General features: G+C 23.4%; 6 protein-coding genes and 4 non-coding genes across 14 annotated transcripts; 6 read left to right on the plus strand and 4 right to left on the minus strand.

Moving 5' to 3' along the window:
- Positions 1–70: 70 nt before the first annotated feature.
- On the minus strand, positions 71–1,747 carry LOC107964835 (protein RRP5 homolog). The gene is made up of 3 exons (XM_016913485.1): positions 920–1,747; positions 689–854; positions 71–561 (listed from the first exon to the last, which is right to left on the minus strand). Exons 1-3 carry the CDS (start codon positions 1,707–1,709, stop codon positions 393–395), a joined length of 1,125 nt encoding a protein of 374 aa, XP_016768974.1. The 5' UTR covers positions 1,710–1,747; the 3' UTR covers positions 71–392.
- A 427-nt stretch (positions 1,748–2,174) lies between these two features.
- On the minus strand, positions 2,175–3,303 carry LOC102656215 (NADH dehydrogenase [ubiquinone] 1 alpha subcomplex assembly factor 3). Its single transcript, XM_006564553.2, has 3 exons — positions 3,165–3,303; positions 2,941–3,052; positions 2,175–2,862 (listed from the first exon to the last, which is right to left on the minus strand). The coding sequence occupies exons 1-3, from the start codon at positions 3,215–3,217 to the stop codon at positions 2,455–2,457; spliced, it is 573 nt and encodes a 190-aa protein (XP_006564616.1). The 5' UTR covers positions 3,218–3,303; the 3' UTR covers positions 2,175–2,454.
- Positions 3,304–3,388: 85 nt separating this feature from the next.
- On the plus strand, positions 3,389–6,538 carry LOC552431. Of its 5 annotated transcripts, none has more exons than XR_001703904.2 (7): positions 3,389–3,635; positions 3,980–4,707; positions 4,780–4,902; positions 4,975–5,139; positions 5,214–5,517; positions 5,597–5,833; positions 5,969–6,538. XR_001703904.2 is itself a non-coding variant. In XM_006564552.3 (6 exons), the coding sequence occupies exons 1-6, from the start codon at positions 3,572–3,574 to the stop codon at positions 5,690–5,692; spliced, it is 1,341 nt and encodes a 446-aa protein (XP_006564615.1). In that variant the 5' UTR covers positions 3,389–3,571; the 3' UTR covers positions 5,693–6,173. The 5 variants fall into 5 exon arrangements, 2 of the variants coding, with proteins under 2 accessions (XP_006564615.1, XP_624808.1); XR_410000.3 differs by having other exon boundaries at positions 5,214–5,378; XR_410001.3 differs by having other exon boundaries at positions 5,597–6,173.
- A 203-nt stretch (positions 6,539–6,741) lies between these two features.
- LOC409368 (interferon-related developmental regulator 1-like) lies at positions 6,742–14,097 on the minus strand. The gene is given in 10 exon segments (XM_016913487.2): positions 6,742–7,296; positions 7,382–7,597; positions 7,672–7,915; positions 7,976–8,229; positions 8,382–8,885; positions 10,289–10,323; positions 11,306–11,472; positions 11,542–11,704; positions 11,803–12,300; positions 13,716–14,097. Coding segments are annotated over 10 exon segments (2,214 nt in total). The 5' UTR covers positions 13,762–14,097; the 3' UTR covers positions 6,742–7,209.
- A 331-nt stretch (positions 14,098–14,428) lies between these two features.
- Positions 14,429–14,500, plus strand: TRNAD-GUC. The gene has a single exon. It is a non-coding gene; the product is annotated as a tRNA-Asp (tRNA).
- A 729-nt stretch (positions 14,501–15,229) lies between these two features.
- TRNAD-GUC lies at positions 15,230–15,301 on the plus strand. Its single transcript has one exon. It is a non-coding gene; the product is annotated as a tRNA-Asp (tRNA).
- A 1,280-nt stretch (positions 15,302–16,581) lies between these two features.
- Positions 16,582–16,652, plus strand: TRNAG-GCC. Its single transcript has one exon. It is a non-coding gene; the product is annotated as a tRNA-Gly (tRNA).
- Positions 16,653–17,199: 547 nt separating this feature from the next.
- Positions 17,200–17,270, plus strand: TRNAG-GCC. The gene has a single exon. It is a non-coding gene; the product is annotated as a tRNA-Gly (tRNA).
- Positions 17,271–17,906: 636 nt separating this feature from the next.
- Positions 17,907–21,161, minus strand: LOC409367 (calcyphosin-like protein). The gene is made up of 5 exons (XM_392882.7): positions 20,910–21,161; positions 19,721–19,877; positions 19,308–19,485; positions 19,021–19,230; positions 17,907–18,854 (listed from the first exon to the last, which is right to left on the minus strand). The coding sequence occupies exons 2-5, from the start codon at positions 19,873–19,875 to the stop codon at positions 18,753–18,755; spliced, it is 645 nt and encodes a 214-aa protein (XP_392882.2). The 5' UTR covers positions 19,876–19,877; positions 20,910–21,161; the 3' UTR covers positions 17,907–18,752.
- Positions 21,162–22,555: 1,394 nt separating this feature from the next.
- Positions 22,556–25,712, plus strand: LOC412150 (endoplasmin). Its single transcript, XM_395614.6, has 4 exons — positions 22,556–22,726; positions 22,822–22,908; positions 23,068–23,674; positions 23,754–25,712. Exons 1-4 carry the CDS (start codon positions 22,681–22,683, stop codon positions 25,408–25,410), a joined length of 2,397 nt encoding a protein of 798 aa, XP_395614.3. The 5' UTR covers positions 22,556–22,680; the 3' UTR covers positions 25,411–25,712.
- Positions 25,713–26,346: the final 634 nt, after the last annotated feature.

Genomic DNA, 26,346 nt, shown 5'->3' on the forward strand with positions numbered 1-26,346 from the left:
AAAATGCCGTTTTGTTTGCTAGGGAGGAATTTTGATACCAGTGCTGCCACGGCACAATTCGAATCACCAATTACATTAATCCCGCGAATTTATTTGACATTTAATTTCACAGATTGAATAATTAAAATAATTAATTAATAATAATTAACAATTACATTATTATCAATTAATAATTTATGTTTTTCATAATAATAATTAATAATAATATTTTTAAATAAAAAAAATAGTAATAAACTTTTAAAAAGTAAATGTAAATAATTTATAAAAATATTAACCTTAAAATCAAATTTTCTTGAGTTTTGTACAACTAAATTTTCACTGACAATATAAAAAATATATATCAAAATATTTAATTTATAATTTATGATTTATAACTTATATTATTAAAGACATCAAACATTTTTATTACATTGTTTTTCTACATATTCTGCAGCCATTTGTTGAACATGGTTTACACTCTCTTGAGTACCATACTGTTCTTCAAAATTAATAAATTTCTTGAATAAAATTTTCATTTTTCTTGGAGGTAGCGTTTGAATAACTGTTCTTTCAAGTACTCTCCTATAAAAGTTTATACAATATTTTTATATCATCATAAAATAAATATATTAATAAAATAAAAATAAAATAAAATTAAATTAAAAAAATAAAAAATTGATTGATATTAATAAAGATAAAATATTATTACCTTGCTATATCAATATCATTAGATTTAATTAAAGAATCAACATAGCAAGACCATATATCAACTCGTTTTGGATAGGAACTCAAAATTTGTTCAAACAATGTTTGTGACCTCTCTTTATCCCCAAATTTGTTTTCCATAATTGCAAATCTTACCATTAAGTTAACATCTACAAAATTAATATTGTATTATTGTTTTATTTTACTTTTTATCTAATAATATATTTATACATACGTTCAGATGCTGGTAAAGATTGCAATGCTCTTTGCATAATATGCCTTGATTTATCTTTCAAACCAATTTTTAATAATGCTTCTCCACAGTTGATCCATATTTCAGGAATTTGTTTAAATTTTCCAATTATAGTATTAATTGTTTTTTCTAATTCAATCTGTCTACCAGCTTCAACATGAACGATCAACATATGGGAATAAATCTTTAACGAATCATTACTTCTCACTGCTTCTTGAAAAACATCATTTAATGATTCAGAAGTACCAAATTTAGATTCTAAATTCAACCAGGCATTCCAAACATTTAATTTTTCACTTTCTTCTCTGAAATTAATTGTCTTTACTGCTCTCCTTGCAACTGCTCTCGCTTTTTCAATTTCTGTTGTTTGTAAATAATATGCCATATATTGCAACCAAATTATTGAACTATTAGGTCTAGCTAAAACTAATCTGTCAAACTGATCTACAGAATTTGGCAATTGGTTATTAGCTAATGCTTCTTCCCTTTGGCGAATTTCACGTTCTCTTTGCTTTTCTTGTTCTCTACGTTCAATAGTATTTAATTTCTTGCTTTTCTGTTTTGATTTTTGCTCTATTTCATCTTCACTGTCACTGGATGATCCCTTAGTTTCACAAAAACTTAAGGTAGGTATTTCATTCCAAAAAAAACCACATTCAGATAATCTTGACTTATTCTCAGTACTATTATAATTATTAACATTATTAAATGTATTTTTTATATCATATATAATAGGTTTAACATTTTTTTTTGATTTAATTTTTTTTAACATTTCTTCTTTTTTTTGATCAACATATAATGTGTTTAATTTTTTTTTTAAATTTTTCCTTGGTTTTTTTTTGTTTAGAAATTTCATCTTTGGAACTATTTTTTCTTTTTTATTTTTTTTTACAGTTTTTATTTTTTTGGTTATCATATTTTCTTTTTTTAAATTATTCATTCTTTTTTTATAATGTTTCACTAAAATATAATGAATATTTAATGGATTTTTGTATATTATAATTGAATATATTGAATTTATAATAAATATTTTTGTATAATTATATTTACCAAATTTGATGATTCCTCAACGTGTGTCGAAAATTGATTAATATTATCTGTAAAATACAGAAGAATTTATAGAAAATATTACACAAAAAATATAATTATAAAATTTCGAATTATAAAAAATATTATTTATATATTAAATTTATATGTATATTTTGTAGAAATTTTATCTTTTTAATTATTAAACATATTTTATTAAAAATATATTATATTTTCATGTAAATATTAGATTTACATATGATCGTATTTATGATTGGTGCTATGTTTCTTTAAGGTTATATTCATATACAACCTTATTTTTCTTTGTTAAATATTAAGTACTTTATATAATTAATTTTTATTTTTATTGTTTTATACAAATTTTTTTACACTTACATTAATATAATATTGTTAATCTATATAAATGATTCTATAAATATTATAGTATTATTATTATCAATATAAACTTATGAATTTTGGTATTCATTTATTTAAGTATCTATTAAATTTTTTTCTTCAGTTAATTTTTTAGGTGATTTTTGAAGTGGCTTCTGATGAGAATTAAATTTTTTAGATAATGGAGGTATTAAACCTGCTGCAACATATCTTCCATCAGATTTTAAAAAATTATAAATACCACAAGCATGTTCCACTGGAAGTATCTCAGTTTTAATCTGGTATTTCAAAAGTATTTTTTTTATTTCTAAAATTCTTTTATATTCATAATTAGATTCAAGGCCTAAAATCAAAAGATCTAGTGTTGGATATAAAATAGTGAATAAAGATAAAGTGGCTTCATTAATATCTTTTGTAGAATTTATATTCCAGGCCAAAATTATTTCAGGAAAAATTGCAAGAGGACCCAAAATTAATGAATTGTCATTCAATTTAAATCCTATCTATAAAAAACAAATAAAAATGTATAATTTCATTATTTAAAATAATAAAAATAAAAATAATATAAAATTTTATTATACCGGTAAACACTTATTTATTAAAATTTTTTTATTATTTTGAATATTGAGAATATCCATTGTAGTCTTACCAGGTCCTTCATATCCTTTTGTAATTTTTGAGTTATGGAATAATCTACAAATAATTAAATACTATTAAATAAAATAAATTTTTTTTTCAATTCTCTTATTTTTTTAATAAAAAAAAAAATATTTTATTTTTTAACATTTAAAATAATAATACTGACCTAATATTTTGTATTAATTGCCTTAACATAAATAAATTATTAATCAAAACCATTATAATTATTATAATAATGTCACTAATATTTAGAGTGTTGTTATACTTTATAGCAAGTATGTTTATTTGAAGTTTTACTTTATAATGATTATATCAACTCTATCTTCTTGATAATCTATGACTGTCGCTAATATTATTTGATTGGTTGATTCAAATAGTATCATAAATTTTACCGATACGAAAATTAGCATTCAGAATGGTGAATAAAATCTAACAATATCCTATCTTAAGTTCCATCATGGAGATGTTCAGTCGACATCCAATTTTTCAGTCCTTCCAATTTTAGTGTATTTTTAGAAATATTGCATGGAAAATACTTTGCCAGAAAAAAATAAACTTTTACCTTGATACAATATGGATAATAATCCCATAATGAAAATGAGCAAAGGCTGTTGGAAATTTGATGAAGATGATCGAGGTGAGCATTAAAACGCAATAGGTTATTGAATGATAAATGTCAAAAGATATAGAATGAAATATAAATAATAATATATTATACTACATCATTTTATTAATTTTGTATTATAATAATGATCTCTTTAATTTATTTTTCAAATCATTAATTGTATAATTATATGTTGAATGCAATATAAATTTTTAAAAAAATCTTCCGGTAAATGAATCGGCATTATAAAATAATAAAAATTCTAAATAAATAAACGTTATTATAGTTCATTATAACTTCAATATTAATTAAAAAACATGTCTATATTAAATTAATGAAAAAAAATGAGAAATATTAAATGTTTATTAATTTTACAGCATTATATATAGACATTGAAGAAAATACTGAAGAAGAGAAAGAAAATAAAATATATAGCTGTTGGGATCAAACACCTGATATACTTTTAGAAGAAATTTTTTCTTATTTAACTATTCGTGAAAGATATTATGCATCTTTGGTATGTAGGTCATGGTATCGTGCTTTTAAATTGCCAAAAGTATGGTCTACATTTACATTAGAAGATACCACTCTTACTAGAGGCAAATTTAATTATCATAGTGGTTGGCAATATGTTTTGGATCATATGAGAACTTCCACATGTTTGAATAAAGTTGGAAGAAATTTTAGATCTCTTGTTTTTGAACCAATGTTGAATTTTTATAATCTTTATGAATTTATGAATATGATATCATGGTACACTGAAAAACAAGGATCAGATAATACATCAGTGGCAGGAGTTGGTACTTATATTCGACGACTTAAATTTACATTTCCTTGTAATATGGCAAACAGAGATGATCCTGATAGTATTAGAATTTTTGGTACTGGTGGAAAATTATTAGAAGCATTGAAAAGATTGATGCGTAATTTACATAATTTGAAATGCTTAGAGTTGATAGATCTCATGTTAGATAGTAAAGAAGCTTTACATTTAATGGATGATATCTGTGCAAATTGTACTCAGACATTATCAAAATTGGTTTTAATTAATACTACAAGATATCATTGCCCTCTTTTACATGTAGGAGTATTTATTAATTTAAATGTAAGTTTTATTGAATAAAAAACTTCCAATCTATATTCAATGTTTAACATGACATTTTTGTTTTATATGAAGGTATTAGTTATTAGTCCTCAAAATCTTCATGAAGATGTAATAGATTTAATTGGATATACTAAATTGCAACATCTTCATATTGTTCAAAATTGCTATAGTCCAAAAGATGCTACAGTGAGATTGGTAATAGTTACTATAAGTTAGTAAAATATATTATTTTAAATACTTTAATTAAATTAATTTTTATTGATTTAGCCTTCAAGAAAATCTTGGATAAAGATGAAAAGAAACAATCCCCACATTAAAGTTCACTTTGAAGTGGAAAGTCATAAATCTACAGATGTACTTTTACCCATTGATTTATTAGAACATGGGAATATTCCATGTCACAGTATTGTTTTAGATATTCCAAATACACAGGTTAGTGTGAATTCATAAAATATTTAAGATATTGCTAAATACAATTTGAAAATAAATTACATTAAATATTTTAGATTTCATCTTCAACTATTCTTAATCATGGAACATTTTTTGAATCAACAATAAAGGTATATGCGTTTAAAGGTCTAAGCAGATATTTTGTGCCCAGAAATTTTTCTCAAAGATTGGATGAAGCACTAGTACAATTTTGCAAAATGTGTCCAAACCTTCATACACTGGTATCACTTTGTGTTTGACTGAATTTCTGATGTGTATTGTCACTTTTTAAAATCACTATGATTTTAACAAAAACTTTTAATGATGTGTGATAGCATGCATTCAAATTTTTGTTATACAAAATTATTTATTACTATTCGTGTAAGTTATTTAACTAGATCACATATTATAATGCAAATTTTAAAAAACACATTGAAAATATTAAAAACATTTTTTACAGCTTCTATGGATCTATTTATGTACATATGTTGTGTGGCAATATATCACTGATTTGTCAATAGTACATAAGACAAGAGATTTAAATTCAGATCAATGATTGTATCAATGACTTGGAAGCCAATCAGTGGGAGACAAATATTTTACCATGACACATTTAATAATTTGCCTGGGTTAATAACTGGTCTTTGAACGAATAATACTTCATACAATTACATTAATCCACGGATTGGTTTCCTTGGTATTTTTTTATCCTTTCATATAGCTAATAACATTTATCAAATAACTTCCTTTCAAATAACTAACTCATAAAAAATTTAGTAATTTGAATTTATAATTTATCAGACTTGTATATACGATAAATGTTTCCCTGCAGATGATTCGAGATAAAATTTCAACGGCCACCATTTTAGAAATTGTATCTACAGCAAAGAATTTACGTTGTTTATATGTCAGAAGATATTCAATTTTAAAAAAATGTGATGGGGATTGGTTAAAAATTATGAACTGGTCACCTGAACATTATCAATGGATTCAAAAAAATAGCCGTAGTTATGAAAATACAGAAAAAGAAGTATCTAGAATATTGAACTATAGATGGCACATGTTGAGTGAAAGAGAATTTGCTGATCAAATGGTGAAATTACATTTATAATGTATTCATAAAAAAAGGAAAAAGTTTTTAAAAAAAGTGTTTTATAACAGATTGTGATTATATAATTATATCTCTAAATAATATCTTATAAAATGTATTGTTTATGTAGTTTATATATTACGTTTGTATATACGTATAATTTGTATAATGTATTTACACTTTTTGACATAACTGTGATGATGTAAATACATAAGAAATTATTGCTTACTTAAAGTTGATTAAGGTGGATTGTTAAATACAGAATTGTACAATCATCAAAAATAATAACATAATAAAATGACTGAAATTGTATTTTCACTTTATTTTATCATATAATATATAATGAAGAATTTCTATACTATATCATAAATTATGTTATTATGTACAATGCCGGTTTATATATTTATATATATAGATACTTAACAATTACCTCTAATATAAGAATGATCATATATAGAATATAATTTTATGTATATGTTAAATTAAATTAGTTACAAAATAATAGTAATAATAACTCGAATATTAAATTTTCTTTATATTGTGGAACACATAAATTTATAATATAATAGTAAAATTTATAAAATTCATAAGTAAAATTCATCAACATATCAATAGTGTCAAATTAAATTTAACAGAAAACAAGTACAATAGATATTAACCATTTATCGTATATACATATTTTAATTTTATATATACAAAATATAAATAACATGAAACAACATCATGCAAATAATTTGTTTTCTGCTATTATTAAATACAAGTTAAAACGAATTTTTTAATCTAACCAATTAAGAATGCAAATTATAATTTTTTTTCTTTTTGTTCATCTCTATTTACAATTTAAAATAGACCATTGTAAACAATAATATGCAATATATTTTTTTGTTGTTATAAGAACGGTTATAACAAATAAAAAATTTAATCATGTTTTTCTTATTTTAAAAGAAATTATCTAATATATATAAAAAAAGAAAGTTGAAGAATCACGGTGCCAAGGCAGCTGATCGTTTGTCTCGGTTTTTATTACGCTGAATAGTGCGCGCTTTGAATGCAGCTGCATTCATTAATGTCTAAATGGAATAAAATTAAAATTCATAAAATTAATTAACTTGAAATTAATATTATAATCAAGACTATTCAATGTAAAAAATTTACCCTTTCTAATTTACTTGTCTTTTGATTCAATTGTATCGGCATAACTTTGTTACCAAGGTGAAAAATTTCGCGCAGAAGTTGATTTTCCGCAAGATGAATATTTATTCCCGGACCAAGTAATCTACAGCACGCATTATACTGAGTTCGTGCACACCATCCTTCTAAATATAGAATTTCTTGGCCAAATTTTACATGCATTTCTGGTAGAATATCCTCCTAATAAAAGTAATATTCATTATTAGTATATATGATTATATTCAATATTTTAATATTTTTAATACAAAATTCACCTCTATATAGCGAAGTATATCTCTGAAATTAGCTCTCTGTTGTTTACGATCTTTTTTTGCTCTGTACTTATTTGAATCTGTAGCTAACTCTTTTAAAACTTCGATTAGATCCAAAGACCAATCTTGCTCATAATCGCATGAAAAATCACGACCCAATTCGAATATTACAGCTAGAGCCTCACCAGCTGACAATCTTATATCCAAATGTGGTGATTCTAATAACTCGCGCAATCTATTCAAGGACCTAAAATAAAAATTATTTTTATAATTCTAAGTTTTTTTAAGTTTTTGTAAAAATACTTACGGCATATAACTATTAGTTCTATCACTCGCAAGCAAGCTGTAAATATCCGCTGGGGCCATTATTGTTAAAAGAAGTGTCCAAGATGAAATAGCTGCAGCATGCAATGCAGCAATTTCTGTAGAAATATTTGCTATAGCACCATTTCCTTTTAAATAGGAACCAGAGAAAATACCAGACAATAATTGTACAATTTCAATGGTAGCAGTTGCATCATTGCCTGATAAGAATTGATTCATGCTTAGAGCCCAACAGCACTGTAAGTACATAATTTATTATTTATAAATAAATAAATAACATAATTATAAATAAATTAACTTATCTATTATATAAATAAATACCTATAACCTATTATATAAATAAATTAACTTATTATAAATAAATTAAATTATCACTTTTTTTGTTTTACCTCTGAACGTGCTTGAGTAGAAGCTGTGGTATCGCTGGCAATAAAAGTTAAAGTACTTTTTAAATCTCGACAAACTATTTCTGCACTTTCAAAAGCTCCCAATTGAACACAAAGCAAGCTACTTAATCTGGCTGCTGTAGATTGTTCTTCACTACGTCCTTTTCTTAAGCCTCGTTCCACTGAATCTGTGATAGTCATTTTTCTATCTTCTACAAAATCTGGAATATATTTGATGGCAAAGATTTTTTCTATTCCATTGAAACAAATTGTTCTGCCTTTTGCACTCTTTTGTGATAAACCATCAATTGCTTCCTTTAGCTTTTCTTCAAATGCTTCTTGCTGCGCGAATTCATCTACCTCATTATCATTCACATCATCTAACATGCTGCGATTATCAGATTGACTACTAGATACGCTGCATGCATCATTATTGATAGAATCTTCATCAGATGTTAATTCAGCTCTTTTTCCACCATGTCCTATAAGAAAGATAATTTTTTATAACTGTTTTATAAATAAATTATATTTACATATAGTATTTGACAAATAAAAAATATTATAAATTTAAAAATATTAAAAATTTCTTTATAATGATATAAAATGATTGATATAAAATATATCAATATTGAAAAAAAATTTAAACAACTATCAATGATATAAATGTGAATAATCAATTTTTATACTTAATTTATATAGATAATAAGATAATAACTGTTAAAAATAAATATCATTTAAAAAATAAATCTAATATATAATGTAATATGATATAAATATTAAACAGCTGTTATTCTTCTCATCTGGTAAAATTGTTATCCAAATATAGTCAATCAGTTTTAAGAAATCTATATAAAAATATAATTATAAAAATCATATATCAGTTTTATAATTTTTAATTATTAAATAAAATATTTACTGTAACAAATTGTAAAATATATATAAGTATTTGTTAAAAAAATTTCAAATATCAATAATTACATGTATTTAATTGTATAAAAATGACGCATATTTTATATAAATATAATAAATAATAAATGTTAGACATAATAAACGATCTAAATTTAATACAAATGATATAAAAAAAAGCATGATACATCTATCTAACCCTTTACCGCTCACTTAAGATATAAAGCAAGCGATAAACATCTTTTTCAATGATTCATGATTTTTTCTACAAAAAAATTGCTTTTATTTTAAAATATGATTTAAATTAACGATTTGTTTCAATCATTCAAACATAAAATTTTTATTCTATCTCGTACCTAACCCAAACCCGTACGAAAAGCATGAAAGTCACATGGGGATAGCTAGTAGTGACACGATGTTGCTTCAATTCGAACATATCGTTAAAAATTTCATAAATCAATATAGTTTTTTATTCGAAAATTAGTCAATGATTTTATATATAATATCATTAGAAAAATTAAAATAATTGACAATCTAATATGTGCTGTAAGATAAAATAAATAACATTTAAATGATGAGTCATTCCAAAAGAATGCCAATAATTTAATAAAGAACGATCATCGCATATTTGATCAAGATTTTTTATAAATACGATTTTGAGGACTTTTTAAATAATTATTTTTAAAAAAAAACAAATATTACAAATAAGATCAAAAAATAAGATTTTCCTACCGCATTTTCGTCTTCTGCCTCCTTTGCCTGGCATCGTTCTTCACCTTCCTTATTGCACAATTGATACTAATAAAAATACTCGATCAAGAGGGTAAATGTCTTGCACTATTAATTTTTTTTCGTATACTGAATACACTGCATGAATTTTTAATTAGAATCTGATAAAAACTCATTAACATGTTGCGAATTGTTCAAAACATACACGTCGAGACAGCCTGCGATGGGCTTTCTCAAGTGCACTGCTTTTGCGAGCTACGAACCTACCCGAAGACAAGCGAAAGTGTGCGAAACATTAACGATGCGTGCGCAATATATTTCTATGAATATCATCTGTTCACCAATAGAAGAATAGTTCTAAGGATTCATGAGAAGTAGCTAATGAACGTATATCAATTATTATATCGTATCAGTTCCAATGGAAAATAATCTTATTTCTTTTGTTCGTTCGCGCGCGTGATGTGAAGATATATAACATTTTTTAAAAAATATTTATATGAAATTTTGAATAGAATCACAAATGTAAGTACAAATAAAAATATTTTGTTTTCGAAAAGTGTTACGGCATCATTGCAATATATATTAGTTATGGAACTATGATTATTAATAAAATTAAATATATAAATTTATATTGCTACAAAAATAATTTATATTATAAAAAGAAAATTATGTATTATTTTGTATTTTTGAATATAAAAAACATTTCACAATAATAATTTCATTATAATAATAACATTAAATTGTATAATAACATTAAGTATCATGAAAAAAATACAATATATTTCTATTATAACATATTTATATTAATTTATACAAATGATGACAATTTTATGTCTTATTATTGTATATAATTCATGGTACTTATATTACAAGTATGAATTTATTTAATTACATCTCTATAGTATAAAATTGAACATATTCCAAGTGAAGAAAAGTCTAGGTTTTCTATTATAGTTACAATTTATATTTAGCATTATATTCAGATGGACACTTACAAATATGTCAGTCTATTCTGAAGCACCAGAATTATTAAAACAGTACAAATTTCGTTTTTTTATAATTTGAATCAATATAGTGAAAAATGTTTTAAAAACCAGACTTATATTTGAATATTTTCTTACTTTCAAAAGTATCACATATGTTTCAATGAAATTTAAAGTAATCTAGAGTAATGAAATTTATACTTGTAAACAAGAATTTTTGTTTCTTAATTTTGAATTTTTTTGTAAATAATTTCTATTAGAATTAATTTTATGTAAGTATTAACAATAAAAATATTAGGCTCATGCATAATAAGTTAATTGTTGAGCTAGAAGCAGTATTTTGAAGATTTATTACTTTTTGGCATGGTGTCACTTTTATGATGTAATTGAATATAGAATCCACAATATTTGCTGGTACTGGATCCTTACATTTTTCCAATTCTCTTACAATACAGCTCTGAACTTTAGAAATATCTCTAAAAATATATATAAAAAAAAATATATTTTATTCATATAAAATTTGTTATATAAATATTGATTCTTACGTGCATTCTTTAGTTCCAAAAACAAGAAGTGGAAGAGAATTCAATCCTGGTCCATTGTTGAGATCTGTTTGGGGGATATAACTTCCAAAAGTAATGTTAACACATTGTTGAATTTCCTGTCGTTTTGATTTGAAACATTCTGGTCCATTAGCAGAAATGAAAACTATAAACAATTAAAATATTTTTTAATAAATTTTTAAACTATTATTGTTTTTATCTTATTCTATTACATAATCCTGAATTAAAAAGAAAAATACATACGAGCAATACGGTCTCCCTCTTTATAACAGACAAAAGTTAAGAGAGAATCCGTAATATTTTGAATGATTTTTTTATTTTCTCGTTCTTCTGGTTCCAAGCATGGCTCTATTGCTGTAGTAAAATTGCTAACACATTTCTTAAGAGTGGGAGTTTTACGGCAGTAAGTTTTAAATACTGTATCCAAATCTCCAGTTGGTTTATGTCTTTCCATTTCTTTTTCCAACTTTGTGAAATTAACAAATGATTTAAGGCACTGTTCCAAGTCACTCATTGCATTTATAGCATTTTCAAATGAACCCTCTCCACCATTTTTGTCACATTTTTGTTTGAAAACACTTTGACTTTCTTCTAGAGCATGTTTTATCACAGATGCATTAACATTATCCAAAGGGTTTCCAGATACATTTAAATTGTTCAAATCAATAATATCAGAAACTTTTTGTAATGCTTCTTCTGCATTAGGCAAATTATCTTCAGAAATGGTGCATCCAAGAAATGCTGTAATAAAAAATAATATATTAATTTATATAGATATAATTTCTAATTATATAATATTTTTTAATTTACGTGTAATAATTTTGCAAAATAATAAATCAAAATAATTTTTTTAAGTATATTTTCTATATATATGTATATATATTTATATATATTATATTATATATATTTAAATATTTTAATTATATTAATTATAATTATATATATTAAGACATATTATTTAAGATATATTTTACAAATGAATTTTAATAATTATTAATATGTTTAATATTTATTTCAGGAGTTTTTATAAGACTAGAAAATATCAGAGTTACAATTTATTCCTTTTATAACTTTTTTAGCATTAAATATTTAAATTTAAAATAGATTTTACGATTATTTGAAATCTTGTTTTATAACATTTCCTGTTTAAAGAGGAAATAAACACGTCATCTCACGTGGACTTTGTATTAATTATTATTTCGATTTGTAACCATAACTCTATTAATCATATTTTTTATCTTTTTATTTTTCAAATTAAAATTATTAAAATTAATTTCATTCAATATGAAATCAATAAAAATTAAAACTTATTTTAGTTATTTTCTTTGTTTTATTATACACTTATAGGTTATGAAAAATAAAAAAAAAAGAAATTATGAAACTGAATCTCTAATAAAATGATTTCAATAATAATAATATGAGAATATATTTTTTACAATTGTTTTATAAAAACTTTTGTATCATAAATATTCAATTAATGAAAAATGAAAATATATTCATAAAGTACAAAGTGCACAAGTCGAATCAACATGCAATCCGTGCATTCGTCACACGTGTAATAATGATAAGTATTTATTCGATATAAAAAGAACAGTACAATCTTTATCTCATATCAATAATCAAGTACATCAATCATTAATTTATATCTGTAAATATTTATGCGGAATATGCATTAAGAATTAAATGTCAATAAATCGAGCATTCGATGCAATTATTGCATTTAATTTCAATGATACATATCATTATCGAATATGAGCATGAATGTCGCTATCATTTCTTGATCTTAAAATCAAACAGTGAAATTTGAGATTCACTGTTCCTATCATAAATGTAGAACAATGGTCAGTTCTTTCAAATGATATACATAAAGAATTGTATTTCAAGCGGTAATATTTAATCTCGAATTTTACTGATAAAACAATTCTTTTAACGTGAGTATAAAAAAATTAACTAACATGATTTTGCACATGCGATCATTTTATATTGAATTTTTCCTTTTAACTCTTTTAATGATCTCTCGAATCTTCTTTTTATGTTAAATGACACGATATATGATCACAAATTTTATCAATAAAAAAATATAGCAAAAAAAAATCTATATATTTCTAAATGTCTAAACAAATCATTGAATTCGATTACTTGAATTAGTAACTTACCACATAAGAATATTATGGCAGTGAATATAGTCGAATATTTGAACATCTCTATTTTTTGATAAAGAATATTCAATCAGGGATATGTCGATGTCGAAATCTTGTCAATGAATATCCCGCGAAAAAGAACGTATCTATACGACGAAATTACGAAATAGAAATATATCTTCAGTTACACATAACTATTGTATCACTTCAGTAACTTTGTATGCATTCGAACGTACTCTGTTTATTATGAGAAACGTGCATTGATGTGTCAATTTTGCCCAGAAAATTAGTGAAAGCAAGATAGACAAGAAAGTAAGATACAATACTCTAGAAAATGAAAGATAGAAATACACTGTGGCGACTCGTACGAACGATACTCCAATACTAAATTTCTGAGCGCACGCGCTTCGCTTATATAAATCTTATATTCTTCATAACTGTGTTAATTTTAATCCAATTTTATGTATGTAATGTAAATCTATTTACTTTCGATAATTTTTACTGTCTTAAAAAAAAAAAAAATATTTATTAAATAAATCATTGTAATAATCATTATAGTACTATTTGATAATATTTTTACACAAAAGTATAATATGATTCAATAAATTCATTAAATAATAATATAAAATTTAAATAATCATTTAAATGTAATATTTTACATTAAAGAAATATTATAAAATATAAATTTTTTCCTTATAATATTTAATTAAAAAAACAAGTACGAAGAATCCTCGGTAGTATAGTGGTCAGTATCCCCGCCTGTCACGCGGGAGACCGGGGTTCGATTCCCCGCCGGGGAGTTTATTTTTCTATTTTTGCATAATTTTCAAATAATTTTTTTTTTATGAATAATTATGAATACTAAAATGTATATAATAATTAAATTAATAAAATACCTAAAAAAAGTATATATTTTAAAATAGTTTTTATAAAATAATAATATAAATTAAAATATAGATATTGTTGAATGCATTAATTAATCGAATAATACGCTATAATAAATTATCTTCTTAGTCATAGACAATAATATCCAAATCTTCTAATTCTAGATTCAATATAAATTGTTATTTTTACATTAATTATAATAGAATAATAATTACTTAGGTTACTGTAATCTAAAAACATTTTTAGATTAATATTACAAAATATAAATCGAAGAATAAGATAATTTGAAACTAATTTTATATTTTTTTATATGAAAATAATAACTATAATTTAATTTACAAAACGTAAAATAAAAAAGTAAACAATCATACTCAATCGAAAAATAGTATTACTTATATGTATTATATATTATATGCTTATTTTGAAGGAACAATAATATTATTTATTTTTATATTATTTATATAAATGAAAAATTAAAAAATAATTTATTTAGATCTAACTTGAATACGTCTATGAATAATAATATATTAATAATAATTATAATAAGACATTGAAAATGATAATATTAGTTTTAATTTTTAAAATTTATTTCAAAATATATTTATTTTGTCATGAATGAAGAAGAAAACAAAGTATCATCAAAATCCTCGTTAGTATAGTGGTTAGTATCCCCGCCTGTCACGCGGGAGACCGGGGTTCGATTCCCCGACGGGGAGAGAATATTTTTTTTATTTTTTTTTACTTTTTTCATTTCTTATTTCATTTTTCATTATATTTATAATTGTAGAAAATGTTTATATCATTATATATATCATATATTATAAAAAAAACTAGAAATGAAAAATATTTACTAGTATAATGTTTATTTAATAAAATCCTTTATTTATATTTTTAATATCTGTTTTCTTGAAGATTTTAAAAAAATGTTTAAAATCATTGAGCTTTTTAATTTAATGATTAATATAAATAAAGTTATAATTTATGATTTCCTTAAAAGACCTTTCTTTTTTCGTAGTCCAGATTCAAATATTCACTTATATTTTTGAAGCTTTACATTTTTTTCACAACATATATTATATACATATGTATTGTATATTTTCATATGTGCTAAATTAATGTATATAGCTTGAATATCATAAGACGCAATTTATAATTAATTGCTGCCTAGATTTTTCTATTTTCTTTAATGTGTATTGATAAAAATAATTTATATTAAACAATAAATATAATAAACTTCTAAATAAAAATGATTTAAGCCCTTCTTCTACACATCTGTATTCACAATATTATTTATTATAACTGTAGTAATCATAACTATAGTTATTATTTCTCGATAGATTTATTCTAGATATTTATATTTTTCTAGCTTATTATAGTTTTTATATATATATATATATATTATGATTTAATTTTTATTAATCTTAGCATATATTGAATGAAGATAAAAGACATGAAATATAAAAAAGCAATATTCCACACTCAGTATATCAAATACAAGATACAAATTAAAGTTTTTTTAGATACATTAAGACTTTTGGAAAAATTATTTTTAATAATAGTAACAATTTTATCACAAATATATATCACAGTCTATTAATTCGAAGGAAGTCGATTAAATCTATTTATAGTACAATCGTAAGAAATAGTGTTTTCACATTCGTAAGAAAACAAAAAAAACTTAAATTTCCTTTTTAAGTTAAGTCAGATGACAAATGACATTAATCTAAGAAAGATTCTTAGACATTTTGATTTTTGTAACAGCATTATGGAGATTTTTATTTTTAATTGGTAGTTGATATATAATCTCATATATAACTAAATTTAAAAAAATAATCATTATTTTGAATATTAATAATTCAAGATTATTGAATAATTCTATATTAGATTGTATCCTAATATAGAATTTATAGATAATATAAAATTTATTAAAATAGATTAAATTTAAAAAGTAAACTATATTACAATTTTATATATATATTTACAATAATTTAAACAAGCATCGGTGGTTCAGTGGTAGAATGCTCGCCTGCCACGCGGGCGGCCCGGGTTCGATTCCCGGCCGATGCAAATTTATTTTTTCATATTTTATTTTATATTATTTTTTATTATAATTTTATAAAATATATATAATCTTATAGTAATTCTTTTTCTTTTTTAATATAAAAAATATATTTTTATTTTATTCATTATTTTTTCTATATAAACAAATTCTTAAATATAACAATTCAATTAATACTTATATATTAATACAATTAATAAACTTAAATTTTTTGAAAATTTTATCTTAAAGAATAATGATACATATTTTTTAATTCTTATAATTTATAATTTTATATAATAATAAATTTTGAATGTATTAAATAATACTATAAAATGTATACTTACGAAATATTAAGATAAAATTGGAATTATTAAATACAGAAATAAAATAATATAAAAAAATTTATTTATTGTTGAAGTTTTATTCTCAATTAATAATAATTTATCAAGAATGCTCTGAGTTTTCTTTTTTCCTTCTGATGCATTTTTGAAATTCAGAACAGAGGAAGTCGTAATTCATTGATACTTTAAAATATTACCATATAATTTGTGTATGTACCATCACATATATGTAGCATCGGTGGTTCAGTGGTAGAATGCTCGCCTGCCACGCGGGCGGCCCGGGTTCGATTCCCGGCCGATGCAAATTTTTTTTAATATAATTTTATTAGAAAAAATAAAATCAAAATTAAAATAAATAAATAGTAATTTATATATATAGATAAATAATAATTTTCATAGTATCGTATTGCAATTTTAACGTTTTTTAAATTTTATGAAAATGTCGATAATTTTACAAAGTGGTACAATTACTATTATATCGAAATTAATAATTTAATTATATATCTTTATTGTAAAAAAATCTGATAAATAATTAATATTATCAAAGGTTATTATTCTATTAGATATCTATTGAACATCAAAATAGAAAATGAAACATCAAAATAGAATATGAAAATAGAACTTTGATCAAGAAAATGAAACATCAAAATTGAACTTTATCAAGAAAAAATGTTTTTTTAATTGAAATATTTTAAAAAAGATCGATACTAAATGGATATTATAAATATACAAGAAACCGAAGAAGCTCATAATGTAAGAACGAAAGTTTTTATAAGGATTCTTAAATAGAATTAAGTAATATTCAGCTTTTATCATTTTTGCAAAATATATTTAATTATAATAAAAAGATTGAAATTAAAAATTTTTAATATTTTAAAATCAAAGTGTAAAAAAGTTACGTTCTAAAAATTAAACAGGTGAAATTAAATTATACAAGAATGAAACTGTTTACTATTTAATATTTGAATACAATAAAACACGTTTGACGCATCTTTTGCATGCTTGGCTGTTAAAGTTATCCCCATCAATTCCTGTTTTTACAAAGTGAGTATTATGTATTTTTTTCTAATTCACTATTAAGTACTCAATATTTATCACTCTGAAATGAAAAGATAAAAACTCTATTTTTCACGAATAAACAAATAATTGACATGACTCAGACTCGATTCCTATGTTAGTCTAATATGAATCATTTCATTGTGTTGGACCCTATAACCAAGCTTCCGTTCTTACAAGCTACGCACACATTTTATAAATGGCCATATATAGATATCAATATCTGGTAGAGTGAATCTTAAATTAAACCGAAGATTGTAGAAAATTTTTATATCTGAATTATAAATAAAAACGCATGCATACAAATTTTTCAATATATTTGCTACTACAAGTATTAATTAATATCAATTAAATTAAATTTTTGTAGAAAAATTAAGAATCATAGGAAACGTTTTTGGATCAAATTAAGAAATATGTAGCGAAACACATGAAGAAAAAGATACATATATATATATTTTTATAGGAATGTTATCTTCTTGATATTTCCTTTATACATTAATCAATACAATTCATCGATTAATTAAATAAAATTTCTTTAGAGAAAGCTAGTGATCATGAATTATTACATTAAATTATTATTACACTAACTTGCATAAACTATATAGAGTCTGTCTATAAATTTTTTATTAGTCACTACCAGTTGCATGAATGCTTTGAAAATCGACATTGATCGTAAAGCTAAAGCTAAAGTTTAAAAGTAGTGGAAATTAAATCGAAGGAATATCTTATTCAGAGTTTGTAAGCATTTCGCATCATTAGATCAAAATAAGCATCATGATCGATGCTTGCGCTGATAGCGCTATAATAATTCATAAATTCTTCTTCGGTAACCTGTAACATATAGATTCAATATTTTATTCAAAATTATTTTTCATATCAAAACTAGAAGAAAGCAATCCATTTAATCTATTGAATTATTGTTTATTTAAAAATTCTAATAAAAAAGGATAAAATTTCATAGAAATCTTTCTTAGAAACAAAAAAAAAAAATACTTACTGTGCCATTTCTAGTATTGTTCTGTTCAAAATTCGCTAAAAACTTGTTCAGAATACTTTCCTCACTTTCTTCGCCACTGATATAACGGGGATGACACTTAACGTTATAAACTCCTCTTAAATCGTCGATCGTGATCACTCCATCACCAGTTTTATCCAATTTTTTGAAGGCCTGATCTACTACATTTTTGCGATTTTGAGACATTGGAGGCTAAAAAGAATTTTTTTTCTTAATAATCCAATGATAAATAATGAAAAAGTATTTAGTTATATATAAAATATACATACTCTTATACCAATAATAAACTCATCGACGCTAATGTTCCCATCGTTATCTGTGTCGAATTTATTAAACATCTCTTGAATCTCTTCATCTGAAATATCCAAATCACTTTCCTCGAGACCTTTGGTGAATTCTTCTAGGTTCAATTTCTTATTTCCATCATCGTCCATACGACGGAAAATTCTATATAGATTAAAAAAACATTCTAGAAATTTCTCATTCTATACACTATGATATAGCAAATTATATAATTTCATTAAAATAATAATATAATAAAAAAAAATAACATAAATTTAAGTTTTTTCATGTTAAAAAAATACTATTTTATAAATTTTGAATTTTATGCCGTATTACTTTTGTGCCATGTTATATTTAAAAGAAATGTATTTTAAAAAAAAAAAAAGTATTGTCCACTTACCTGCCCAAACCAAGTATACCATTGGCACCTCTGGCCAAACAGAGCAAACGAAGTTTTTCTATAGAATCCGTGGTGTTTTGCAGAGCCTGTTGGGCTTTATAAATCATCTCAATCTCTTGCCTAGTTGTTGCGCTTTGAGGTCTGTTCAAGAACATTCCTGAAAAAGAAAACCATGTTATGACTCACGGTTATGACGCATCAGTTTGAAAAGGAGAGAGCAAATGAATATCCGATAAATTTGATTTTAAAATTATTTTAATAAAAAATGAATAGAATAGAACAACTTTTAACTCTATGTTTAAATATTTCAGAGATTTAATATTGCCTATTTTGGATCAAATATTAATCGTTGATTCCTTGATAATTGATTATCTCAATCAAATAAAAATAAAAATAAATGAAAAACTTACGAAGAGAATAAACTGGAGGAAAAATACGAGTTAGTATTAATTTTATACTAAATAATATATTTTATTTTTTTATATATGCTTCGATCGATTCATTCGTTAAAATACAGATTAATTTTTTTAAAAATATTAACGAAAGATTCTATTTTGATTTAATTAATTAAATACATAATAAAAAAAGAACGAAAAAAAACTTACTAAAATTATTTCTCATCGACATCGCATTTATTCAATAATTCATTGAATAATTTTTGATACTTTAATTTATCAAGATGCTTAAATTGTTTAGCTGTATGTATTTACAAATGCGGAGTATTAAATATATGATAATTAAAATTTGTTATTAATTGATAATATCAATATCTAAATTAAAATAAAATTTCTTTTCGTTAAATTAATGTTAAATTAATGGAATAATTAATTATTATTTATAGAAATAAATATAAATAAATTTAAAATAAAAATAAATTATTTATAGAAACAATGAAGAAAGATTTATTTTTAAACAAATTACATTAGGAAAAACATATTATCTTTTAATTAATTATTATTAAAATTATTATTAATATTATTAATATGATATTAACTTGAAATTGATAATTAATTGATAATTAATTATCCAGATTCTTAATTAGAGACTTAATTAATTTTCTTTTTTACATCATCATCGTTCATCTTTAAAATATTTTATTTATACGATAATTTCAAATGATTATTTCCATCATATAATTATTCGAAGTTTTTATTCATTTATTAATTTTAATTTTTGTGATCTAACTTACCTTGATATCTAGAAGGTAAGACTGGAACTGCATATATTAATTTTTTAAAGAAATTTTGATCAACTGTTAGTGATAAAGAATGCGAAAAAAATTCGTAGCTCTTTTAAAGAGAATTAAAAAGCAATTGACGACAGGGGATTCCCTAGACTCAAGTTCGCGCATTCTATATTATACATTACACACATAACAGATAAAACACATTCATGTATGAAAATGAGGTATGTTCGATATATAATCTGTACAATAGTTTGTAGAAAACGTATCCATAACGACCAATTGGCCACAACATTTGTATCAGCAAAAAATTCACGCGTGATCAGTCACGAATACCGATTTCCTGTCGATAATTCTTATATGGTTGTTCACAAAAAATTCATTTCTTAAAAAATTTCTATATTTCATTATCATACTTTTTTCAAGAAAATATTGAAAATATATTTATTTTATTGAAAATAAAAAATTTTCTATAAAATTTAAAAAGTAAATTTATTGAATTTAAAAGTATTAAACTTTTTTAATTGCATAATTATTAAAATATAATATTATATCCGGTTTCTATTTCAAGAAATTTATTCAATGTGTATTTAATTACATAATATAATCGGCATAACATATATATAACAAAAATAATATTATGTGAAAAATTTTCTAGATAATGTATATATATATATATATATATATATATATATAGTTGATATACAATGTAATAATATTAATTTTTATGTAAATATATTTCAATAAATATATTTTTAATTATTAATATGATGAATTAATATATTTAATTATATTATATTTAATTAAAATTAATTAATATATTTGATTAAAAATTATTTTAAATTTGATTTTGCTGCATAATTATATAATTATATAAATGCAGTATATTAAGTACTAAATTATTATATTTTATGATATAATAAAGACAGGCGAAATGTAATATTTTACGAAATTATATGTTATGTTTTTAAAATAGAAATTAATATAAAAAAAAATGAGAATTATTCTACAATTTATTGAATTTATTATAATAAATTCAATTATTAATAAAAATATAATTAATATGTGTGCAAAGATCCTCATTTGCTAAATTTTCGAAAAAAATTTTTTATGATATTTAATTGATAGCTACTGATAGTAATAGCAATTTGTAACAATAAGTTATAGTATATATATAAAATATATATAAAATAAATCTTCGAGTTTATAATAATTATATAATGATTATTTAAATAAATATAAAATAAAAAATAAAATTAAAATATTAAATTGATTTTATGATAATTTTATTAATTTAGAATGATGATAAGTTATCGACTAATAGAAATTACATTTATTTTCTGTCGATAATAATTTTTATAACTTAAGAAAATTTGTTCAAATGTTTGTTTAAATCATTATGTATTTTTTAAATAAAAAAATAAGTATATAATTTATTATTTGTATAAAAAATATAATAGAAAAAATTAATTATTTTGTAAATGTTTTATTAAAACACAAAGGAATATTCTAGAATAGAAAATACCATATGTTACATCCATCTACCAATGCCAAGAAGACATTTGGACCGAGTTTTAACCGGCTTTTATCTCATTGGTCAATGTGTATTGCGTGGGGTCATTTTATTGGTGGATCACTAAAGTCTTTACTATATGAAAGTATCGTGGGTTAAATTATATGACAGTCGGCATAAAACAGTGGATCGTAGTGTTTGAAGTGAATTTGGGAATATTTCGCTTTTTTTCCTGCCATTATTCGGAAACAGTTCACGGCAGCAATGAGAAAAGCGTTAATATTGCTATCGATTCTCTTCTTTCTAACAGGTGAGTTTTAATAAGAAAATCTGTAATTATGGAAAAAATTGTTCAAAATGCATATGTTAATTAAGCAAGAATATCAACATATCTTTGTTATGTAGGATTTGTTAGAGCAGAAAATTTGGTGGAAGAAGATATTGGAACTGTAGAAAATGATTTGAGTGCTAGCCGCGAAGGATCTCGAACGGGTAAAATATTTCGAAATTATTTATTTAATAACAATTGAACAGATCGCTCTTTTATCTTATATTCACATTTATATTAAAAATATTTTTTTATAATTTTGTTTATAATATATTTTTTAATAAATAAAATTTAATTTGTAATTTATAATTTGTTAATTTTAGATAATGAAGTAATTCAAAGAGAAGAGGAAGCAATTAAACTTGATGGATTAAATGTGGCTCAAATTAAAGAACTCAGAGAAAAAGCTGAAAAATTTACTTTTCAAACCGAAGTCAATCGTATTATGAAACTTATTATAAACTCTTTGTATCGTAACAAAGATATTTTTCTAAGAGAGTTGATATCTAATGCATCTGATGCATTAGATAAAATAAGATTGCTGTCACTTACTGATAAAAATGTCTTGGATACTAATCCAGAATTAGCAATTAGAATAAAATCTGATAAAGAAAATAAAATATTAAGTATAACTGATTCTGGTATTGGTATGGCCAAACATGAATTAATTAATAATCTTGGAACCATTGCTAAATCAGGAACTGCTGAGTTCTTGGGCAAAATGCAAGAAACTTCTAATACTCAAGATTTGAACGATATGATTGGTCAATTTGGAGTTGGTTTCTATTCTGCTTTTTTGGTTTCTCATACAGTAGTAGTTACTTCTAAGCATAATGAAGACAATCAACATATTTGGCAGTCTGATAGTAGCAGTTACAGCATTGTAGAAGATCCCAGGGGGAATACACTAAAAAGAGGAACTACAGTGAGGTAAATACAATTTTTTTTATATTTATTATTTTTTTATTTTTTATAAATTTGAAAATTTATAAATATATTTCAATTATAGTTTGCATTTAAAAGATGAAGCATTGGACTTTTTAGAAGAAGATACAATTAAAAATCTTGTAAAGAAATACTCACAATTTATCAATTTCCCTATATATTTATGGAGTAGCAAAGTCATTCAAGTAGATGAAGAAGAGGAAGAAGAAGAGAAACGAGTAAAAGAAGATGAAAGTGAAAAAAAAGATTCCATTGAAGATAAAGTGGATGAGGAGGAGGATGCAAAAGTAGAAGATGTGGAGGAAGAAAAGAAAACAAAGAAGGTTGATAAAACTGTTTGGGACTGGGAATTGTTAAATGATTCTAAACCTATATGGACTTTAAAGCCATCTGAAGTTGAAGATAAAGATTATAATGATTTTTATAAGGTTTTAACAAAAGATACTCAGGATCCTTTAGCAAAAATCCATTTTGTAGCAGAAGGTGAAGTCACCTTCAAATCACTTCTTTTTATTCCTAAAGTTCAGCCAAGTGATAGTTTTAATCGTTATGGCACTAAAGCAGACAATATTAAATTATATGTCAGAAGAGTTTTCATCACAGATAAATTTACAGATATGATGCCTAACTATTTATCCTTCATTCGTGGTATTGTTGATAGCGATGACTTACCGTTAAATGTTTCACGTGAAAACTTACAGCAACATAAACTCATTAAGGTAATCAAAAAGAAATTGATTAGAAAAGTATTAGATATGATCAAAAAAATCCCTAAGGAAGATTATGAAAAATTCTGGAAAGAATACAGCACTAATATTAAACTGGGTGTGATTGAAGATGCTCAAAACAGAGCCAGATTATCCAAACTTTTGTTATTTCAATCTTCTACACAAAAAGATTTTACATCATTATCAGATTATGTAACCCGAATGAAATCTAGTCAACAATACATTTATTATATTGCTGGCTCTTCTGAAGAAGAAGTAAAAAAATCTCCATTTGTAGAAAGATTAGATAAAAAGGGCTATGAAGTTCTATATCTTACTGAAGCAGTTGATGAATATGCTATTTCTGCTCTTCCTGAATTCGATGGTAAAAAGTTCCAGAACGTAGCTAAAGAAGGATTTTCGCTTGATGAAGGCGAAAAGGCTAAAGAAAGAATGGAGCAATTGAAAACTACTTTTGAACCATTGGTTAAATGGCTGAATGATGTTTTGAAGGATCATATCAGTAAAGCTCAGGTTTCCGAACGTCTTACAGATTCTCCATGTGCTTTGGTTGCTAGTATGTTTGGATGGACAGGAAATATGGAAAGATTAGCTATTTCAAATGCTCATCAAAAGACTGATGATCCCCAGAAAAATTATTATTTGAATCAAAAAAAAACTTTAGAGATCAATCCAAGACATCCACTTATTAGAGAACTTTTACGTAGAGTGGAAGTTGATACTACTGATCAGACAGCAAAAGATATTGCATTGATGATGTTCAGAACAGCTACTCTTCGGTCAGGATACATGCTCAGAGAAACTGCCAGTTTTGCGGATAGTGTAGAGCAATTAATGAGAAAGACTTTAGGCATTTCTCTAGATGAAGTTCCTGAAGAGGAAGAAATACAAGAAGAAGAATCTGGACCAACAGAAAAACAAGATTCTGAAAAAATTATTGATATGGATGCAAATGAAGATGATCAAGATGAAGAAAAACATGATGAATTATAATTAAAAATTGTATCACATTAGACTATAATTTTCTAGTTGTATGGCTATACAATGTATAGTGATTGTCATTGAAAAAGTGCAACTATTGTTGCAACTATGTACAGAGTAAAAAATAGTTATATCCTTTGATGATGCTTTGCTGCATCACATTGTTTTTTTTTTATAATAATATTGCAACTATGCATCAAAGGATATGATAATTGTGCAAGTATAGAAAAAAATATATCATTCATTAAGTTTGTCATAATACTTGTAGACTCATAAGTTCCATTTTTGGTAAAAAAAAATTTATCCATAATTTATTTCGTTTGATCTTCCATCTTTTTATATATGTAAGTAAAATGAAAGAAATTTCTGACTGAACTTAATAAATATATATAATAAGTTTATGATGGGATTGAATGTTTTTATATTTATATAAAAAATATTTAAAAAGAATATTAATTGAAATATCATTAATTTTTTTATAAAAAGATTATTTATGATTACTTTTTTCTTTTAAAAAATATAATATAAAAAATTCACCAATTGAAAAATTACCATAATATTCTTCATTTTCAAAAATAAAAATAAAAAGTAATTATTAATATTTTGTTTTAATGAATGTAATTTAAAGATGGATCTTTATATATCGAAATCAATAAACTATTGAGTTTAATAAGTCAAATTTTTATTTTTTATGTATAGAAATTTAATGATTTATCATATATTATTAAAATATATCGTATTAAAATTGAATAATAAATTTAAAATGATCTGCATTCGATTTTAAATTTATAAAATGATGGTAAATATTATTATAAAATTTTAATATTCAAAATTATTTTAAATCCATTTTTTTGTTAATTCGTATTTTCAAAACAATGTTAAGTTATTCATTTCCGGCAAATACAATTGATTCTGATGAACGAACCAATAAGAGAATAAATTCCCATG

The sequence above is a fragment of the Apis mellifera genome, linkage group LG8, assembly GCF_003254395.2.
Source record: "Apis mellifera strain DH4 linkage group LG8, Amel_HAv3.1, whole genome shotgun sequence".
NCBI lineage: Eukaryota > Metazoa > Arthropoda > Insecta > Hymenoptera > Apidae > Apis > Apis mellifera.

Excerpts from the sequence above, each read along its gene's own strand:
- LOC409367 (XM_392882.7), bottom strand. The coding sequence starts at position 19,875 with ATGTTCTTGAACAGACCTCAAAGCGCAACAACTAGGCAAGAGATTGAG. Across the intron at positions 19,486-19,720 it reads GGTATACTTGGTTTGGGCAG|AATTTTCCGTCGTATGGACG; the intron begins GTAAGTGGACAA and ends TAATCTATATAG. Across the intron at positions 18,855-19,020 it reads ACAATACTAGAAATGGCACA|GTTACCGAAGAAGAATTTAT; the intron begins GTAAGTATTTTT and ends TATATGTTACAG.
- LOC107964835 (XM_016913485.1), bottom strand. The coding sequence starts at position 1,709 with ATGTTAAAAAAAATTAAATCAAAAAAAAATGTTAAACCTATTATATAT. Across the intron at positions 855-919 it reads ATCTTTACCAGCATCTGAAC|ATGTTAACTTAATGGTAAGA; the intron begins GTATGTATAAAT and ends TTAATTTTGTAG. Across the intron at positions 562-688 it reads AATGATATTGATATAGCAAG|GAGAGTACTTGAAAGAACAG; the intron begins GTAATAATATTT and ends AAACTTTTATAG.
- LOC552431 (XM_624805.6), top strand. The coding sequence starts at position 3,572 with ATGGATAATAATCCCATAATGAAAATGAGCAAAGGCTGTTGGAAATTT. Across the intron at positions 3,636-3,979 it reads ATTTGATGAAGATGATCGAG|CATTATATATAGACATTGAA; the intron begins GTGAGCATTAAA and ends TTAATTTTACAG. Across the intron at positions 4,708-4,779 it reads GAGTATTTATTAATTTAAAT|GTATTAGTTATTAGTCCTCA; the intron begins GTAAGTTTTATT and ends TTTTATATGAAG.
- LOC412150 (XM_395614.6), top strand. The coding sequence starts at position 22,681 with ATGAGAAAAGCGTTAATATTGCTATCGATTCTCTTCTTTCTAACAG. Across the intron at positions 22,909-23,067 it reads CCGCGAAGGATCTCGAACGG|ATAATGAAGTAATTCAAAGA; the intron begins GTAAAATATTTC and ends TGTTAATTTTAG. Across the intron at positions 23,675-23,753 it reads AAAAGAGGAACTACAGTGAG|TTTGCATTTAAAAGATGAAG; the intron begins GTAAATACAATT and ends TTTCAATTATAG.
- LOC102656215 (XM_006564553.2), bottom strand. The coding sequence starts at position 3,217 with ATGGTTTTGATTAATAATTTATTTATGTTAAGGCAATTAATACAAAAT. Across the intron at positions 3,053-3,164 it reads CAATTAATACAAAATATTAG|ATTATTCCATAACTCAAAAA; the intron begins GTCAGTATTATT and ends AATTATTTGTAG. Across the intron at positions 2,863-2,940 it reads TAATAAATAAGTGTTTACCG|ATAGGATTTAAATTGAATGA; the intron begins GTATAATAAAAT and ends TGTTTTTTATAG.